This window comes from Sphaerodactylus townsendi, linkage group LG15 (assembly GCF_021028975.2).
Source record: "Sphaerodactylus townsendi isolate TG3544 linkage group LG15, MPM_Stown_v2.3, whole genome shotgun sequence".
Classification (NCBI taxonomy): domain Eukaryota; kingdom Metazoa; phylum Chordata; class Lepidosauria; order Squamata; family Sphaerodactylidae; genus Sphaerodactylus; species Sphaerodactylus townsendi.
In genome coordinates, this window is record NC_059439.1 from 27,529,858 (window position 1) to 27,536,312 (window position 6,455).

The 6,455-nt window shown below is 46.5% G+C and overlaps 1 protein-coding gene across 1 annotated transcript in view; it reads left to right on the top strand.

Annotated features, from left to right (window-relative positions):
* Positions 1-512: 512 nt before the first annotated feature.
* LOC125444283 (17-beta-hydroxysteroid dehydrogenase 14-like) overlaps positions 513-6,455 on the top strand; it is a 13,718-nt gene continuing 7,775 nt past the window's right edge. Inside the window, exon 1 of the mRNA XM_048516710.1 lies at positions 513-600. Coding sequence (XP_048372667.1) covers positions 513-600 — 88 coding nt within the window. The remainder of the gene's footprint in view (positions 601-6,455) is intronic.

The following is a 6,455-nucleotide window of genomic DNA, read 5'->3' on the forward strand; positions in this document are numbered from 1 at the left end:
CTCACATGCCAGGCTACTCTATTCAGATAGCCTCACCTTTTGACCTCACAGTATATATACTCCACTTGCTTTCCATTCCTACCATCAGATCCTCTGAAGATGCCAGCCACAGATGCAGGCGAAACGTCAGGAGAGAATGCTGCTAGAACTCGGCCATACAGCCCGGAAACCACACAGCACCCCAGTGATTCCGGCCATGAAAGTCTTCGACAATACATAGGACTTGCTGTCTTTTTATCTCTTGCCTACCACTCCTTCACTTTAGGGGTTTTGGCAACGAACCCATCACTTGCAGTGAATATAGGTGCTTCTAAAAAGCTTCCTCCCGTCCTTCTTCTTCCAGTTCTGAAACAAACAATTTTCTTACTCCACAACATACTCTTAGCAAGGTAGCCTCAAAACCTCCTCCCAACACAACAATTAAGCAGTTGCATTGCTCCACCCAAGAGTCTATATAGCCAAAGTTCTCCATGGATTGTATTCATTAAGAGATACAGAGGCGAACAGCGGACATGGCGAAACAGCTGCGTTACCCGGGCAAGGTGGCGATCGTGACCGGTGGCACCTCTGGCATTGGTCTGGCCATCGTGAGAGAATTTGGTAAGGATGGAAAAAAACTGGGGATGGAGGAGAGGGGAATTGCTGGTAACAGGTGCCAGGACCAAGCCTGCCAGGAAGACTAGGAAGTTTTGGTCCTCTAATGTGGGGTGGAGAGAAACTGGGTGAGAGGGAAGGATGCTTTTTAATATCCTCAGAGGCACGTTTGTCCAGAAATCACAACAAGGACTGAGGTAATACTATCTTCCAGCATAAGGTCTTGAGGACAGAGATTTTTATTTCGCCGTTGTGCCACGAGACTCTTCCTATTATTAAAAGTAATAGGAAATTATAACTCTCTCCTGTCTCCCTCCCTTTGTCTGAACCTGCTGAATTTTAACCTGTTGTCATACTCTTCAAGACCAGTCTGCCAGAATACACATTTTTTGATACTGGGACTGTCAGCCAATGGTAGGAGGCAGGGGATAGAGATGCCAATCTCTAGGTGGGACCTGGGGACCCTTTGGAATTACAGTTCATCTTCAGATGAAATGACACAGCTCAGTTCCCCGAAAGAAAACAGATGCTTTGGAAGGTGGGTTTTGCGGCATTTTACCCCATCCGAAATTCCCAGGACTTTCTGAACCTGGTTCTGTTAACCTTGGCCCCATTTCCCGCCGGTGGCCAGGGGGGTATGACCGGCCACAAGGTCACTCAGCAAGCTTCCATGGTGGACTTGTCCTCCTACCACTGCTGAGGCATTGCCCATGAGCATGGGCAGAAGAGGTTGTCCCTTGGGTATGGGGGTTATTTGGGGGGATGGCCACCTGGGTGATGTACGGAAGGCTTGGTTTTTTCCCTTAGAGTAGATGTACTCTACATGGATTTTATTTATTAAGAGATACAGAGGCAAACAGCGGACATGGCAGCACAGCTGCGTTACCCAGGCAAGGTGGTGATCGTGACTGGTGGCACCTTAGAGAAAGGTCCTGTTAGATAGAATTAATTCTACTTTAGAGAAAAAGCCATTTAAAATGTAGAGTTCTGTGTGACACACTTTGAAAAAATGAACATTCAACATCAATAAAAATTATCCGTATATAATAACAAACTCAGCTTAATTGCAGTGATGACTTTGCATACTTTTTTCTAATTAAACCACAATGAAGTTTCCTTTGCGCCCCCAAGATCTTCTAAGAAATTCAGGGCAGGTGTGACTTCGCAGGCCAGTAGAAGAAAGAGCATCCCTTTCTAGACTCCAGGCTTAGTCCTGGAGCAAGTTGTTGGTCTGCGTTATTGAAAGAAGTCAGTGGATGAAATAATGAGGAAATGCATTGTGTCACATATACAAGAACCAGGGTTTGGGGGAAGCAAGATCTGAGTCCAGTAGCACCAGAAAGACCAACATGATTTTCAGGGTGGAAGCATTTGAGAGTCAAAGTCCTTGATGCTTTTTCCTGGAAATCTTGCTGGACTTTAAGGTGCTCCTGGACTCAGGTCTTCTCCTGCTGCAGACCATGGCAGCTTCCCGCTCTGTGAAACTATCTTCGTGGAAGACTCTGTGGGGATGGGGGCCTGACTGCTTTCACCATCAGGGACAGTTGGGGGGAGAAGATCGGCTTGCAAAAAGTGGCCCTTCCCGAGACTGAAAAGAAATAGTTTCCCCTCAACTTGTGCCTGGGTAGTTTTTAAAAATTGAAGACCCAACAGGGAGGAAAGGAAGGAATCTCGTGATGAACATCTTGGTGAGTGAATCAAACCATTGAGTTCTGTCTTGTGTTCCTTTTTCTCCTCGTCCTCCAGTTCGCCAGGGAGCCAAAGTGGTCTTCTGTTCAAAATCATCCGAAGGTGAGTTTAGAACCTGCGCCGCTCTGGTTTGTTTAAAATATATGGATACGTTCCCTCTACTGAGATCCTTCCTGAGGCAGCATTACATAGTTCACATTAAGAATATTACAAAGCAGCCTGAAAATGGTTCAACAGAACTAACCCCCCAATTAAACAATGACAACCTACAATTATTTTCACACAATAAGTGTCAGAACTCAACAGTAAAAGCAATTTGAAAAGTTTTAGTCCTCCAAGGGAAGACAGACAACAATATTCAGTCCCTTCTGGGCTCACCAACTGGAGGGCAAAGACATCAAAAAACATCAGAGTGGACAAAAAGGAAGTCTTATTGCATTCAAACAGTCTGAGTGTCACTCCAATCTCTTTTTTAATTATGAATGAATTTATGAAAGCATATTATACTTCATGCTTATATACAGAGTTCCAAGGCTGACCCATCCAACACCAAGTCAAATTATAGGCTAAATGAATATCAGGAAAAGCCATTAACTGTCCCTCTTCCCCTCCATTATGGATGTTCAAATTGTTTTAGTGCAATCCAGTAAACTTATGTATAACAAAAACCTCTCTGGTCACCTTTTGCCCCCGTGCTTCTGTTATTCTTGCTGTTTGGTGAACAGGTATGGCGTGAGAGGCTCATCAAAATTAAAAATTCATTTAGGCTACAGTCCATTTGTAAGCTGACCAAACAAAGATGGGCTCTGCTTTAGCTAACATCAGGGGTGTACCACCCAGGGGGTCATATGGGGTCAAATATCCTAAGACTGCAGCCATTTCATCCCATGGTGGTTGAAACCCCCCCTCCTTCCCTGAGGACCTGGTGCCAAATAATGTTGTTTGGTCGTGGTTGGGGAGGGTGGCTGCCTACATGGGGGGTAGTCATGGAAAACCTCAGACTACATTTTCCCTAGATACGCCTCTGGCTAGCATACAATTTCTCCCACAACTCCTTAATGAAAAACCTAAATTAAAAGAAATGTTTGGGCCTAGAGAGGTCCACAGGGGAAAGAAACACTTCACACTTGCTGAGAAAGGGAGGCAGGACTTCAGAAGAGGATCTTGAGGGAGGGGTAGACAATAAGGGAGGAAGTAGTCCTTCAACGACTCTGGCACCAAGGCTCATTTCGCACATGCAGAATAATGCACTTTCAAACTGCTTTCAGTGCTCTTTGAAGCTGTGCGGAATGGCAAAATCCACTTGCAAACAGTTGTGAAAGTGGTTTGGAAACGCATTATCTTGCCTGTGCGGAAGGGGCCCAACCCTTTGATGGCCTTCAAGGTAACAACCAGAACTCTCATTTGCCCTCAGGACGGATAGGTCACACATGCAAAACTTGACCCAGGAGTGAAATGCTCCCAGTATCCAGCTCATTACATCCCCTTTTGCTGTATCTCAGGTTAGCAAGTACAATGGAAATGGGAGGTATACTGAAGTTTAGGCTAGAGGTGTCAGACAGGTGTAAATTGGAATGAGAACACAGAATGGCATTTCCAATCTGCCTCTTCAAGACCCACAAAGAGAGAGGATACTGGCAGAGCACTTAAGTTAAATTTATCCTTGTGTAGAGCTTTGCAAATACATCAAGAAAAAGAAGCACATGATAGAAACAAGCATCATCAGACCTTTTTTGGCTGTATGTGTTCTGAATACTCATCGGTCATCTGTTTCGTCCACTTCCCCTTTTCCAGTGGGCAACTGCCGATGGGAGTTGCCTCCACAAGGAATTTGTTTCCCCACTGAAACCAGAATGTATTGGGTTCTGTTGCAGCCCTTTTAGGTTGCCTTTCTCCAAATGGAGAATATATGCAAGAGGGAGAGGAATGGTTTTCGATGCATTTAGCAAATCCCTTGTGTAAGTGGAAACGTTTGTGTATTTAGAGCTTGGGCACAGCTAGAGAGGATGATGGAGGGATAAGCCAAAAGCCGCCCAGAAAAGGCAGGGTTAGAAGGCTTGTTTGGCTAGCAACTTTGCTGTTCTTCCACTTTGCAGCGAAAAAGGGGAAAGCAATTCAGAGAGAGCTGCAAGAGAAAGCTTCAGGGTGTCCAGGGGACGCTTACTACGAGGTCTGTGATGTCCGCAAGGAGGCAGACATTAAGGTAGGCTACAACTGGGTGGGGACTGGTGCTTCCCTGCGGATTTTTCTTCAGCGTCATTGTTACCATTAGTAAAATTATTCTCCATATTCTAATTCTCCATTGTCTAAATGGTGGTGACACTGTCCTTCTGGGCCTTTCGTCTTGAATAATGCTCTTCTAAACTAAGCAAGAATTGGTCACCCACAAAGTCATATCTCCCTCCTCTCCTTAAGTTCCAGCTTGTCGTTCCACTTAACTTCAGTGAACTTTAAGCTTCTAGGCCTCATTGTCATAGTATGCATTTCCCATGGCTGATGTGAGACAGGGCAGGGTCACAGCTGTGTGGTACGGTAGGGGGTAGGGGGTAGGGGGTATGACATCCAGGGAGAGCCCAGGGTTGGTATGGTCCTAGACAAAGAGAAGCCTTTTTAGAAAGAAGGTGAACCCCCTACAATCCTGTCTAGATAGATCTTGCTGTCCCTCACTGGATCTTCTTCTTGGTGTAAAATACATTGCTCTATTCCAACAGGAAGCTGTTCATAGTTGAGCAATCTTCATCAAGAAAGGACCAGAGCACCCTCTCCCCAAGCCAAATCCGAACTTGTCCCTTATCCCATTTATGCACCCTCTTCTTTGGTTTCTCTTTTCCTCTCTTCCTTGTGGTTCCTTTCCTACCCAGCCCCCTCTATCCTGCTCTCAACTCTCGGAACAGGTGGCAACCAGGGCAGTTGTGATGGTGGCAGGGCCTTGTAGGCCTGGAACTTCAAGGCTCTTGACCGTAGTTAATATTGTCCCAACTTAGAACTCTTTTCATTCCTGTTCCTGCAGAGGTTGATTTCGGCCACTCTGGAACGTTACGGGTGCCTGGACTGCTTGGTGAACAATGCTGGTAAGATAATATCAGACAATAGGGTGTGAGTAACAACAACAAAAGCCTTTTATTGGCATATAAGGGTTGTGAGGGGTTTTTTTGTGGATTCAGTAGACGGGACTACAGCTTCACAGGTGGCTGTTTACAAAGGAAGTGAAGAAATAATAGTGCCCTTATCTTATAACATATTTGCATGAAGGTCTTAGGCAGTCATGGGATTCAGTTAGTTCAGGCCATTTTGGATGAACCAGCTGTTAAAAGCCCCCTCACTCCCCATCCCATGGGAGAGGGTCCATTTCCCCACTTTGAAAAGAAAAGCGAGGCTTACCGGGCTTCGTTAACCGCGGGTGTTTCTGAGTGCGCAGTCATGCTCCCCACTGCCTGCGCTCTGTGCGGGGTTTTGCAAAAGGCGCCATTCTGAACAGGGGCAGAAATGATGCGTGCTGAGGGGTCGCGTGGGCAGCAAAATCGGGGCGGCTGCGTTGTCGCCGCTCCGGCAGGGGGGAGTGCCGCTGGACCCTGCGTTACTTGGAGCAAGTAGTGTGCAACAAAAGGCGAGTGCGGAAACGGCCAGGGAGTGACGGGGGCTTTTAGCGCCTCAGAGCCCAGGGCAGGGAGGAGAGCTGAGCCGGGCAGTGCTGGGGTGTGGGTGTGTGTGTGTGTGAAGCAGAGGGATCCGGCTCTCCTCAGCTCTCCTACCGAGCTGGAGTCCTCTGCGAACCAGTTATTCAATTGTATAATCCCACCACTGGTCTTAGGACTCCCTTCTCGGCACCAAACATCTCCCACACTAACACTTTCCCAAGGAAGGTCTTCTTCACTTCACGATTAGTTAGTTTGTGGACTTTGGTGTTCCATATCCTCCTGCTAACAGGTCAGGCTGACAAGATAGAAGATATGACTGCCCAAGACTTCCGCAACATGATGGAACTCAATACTCTGAGCGTTTTGTTAGCTTCAAAGGTGAGTGTCTCTAACTTGCAAGGAGTTTCCCTTTTCTTTGAGGGCAGCTGGCTTCACACAGAGTTGAAAGTCAAGTAGAAAAAACTTGGAATGTTATACAACTCAGAGGTGAAATGCTTTACCTGTGTCTGTCAGGTCTCTTGGGCAGCTCAAATC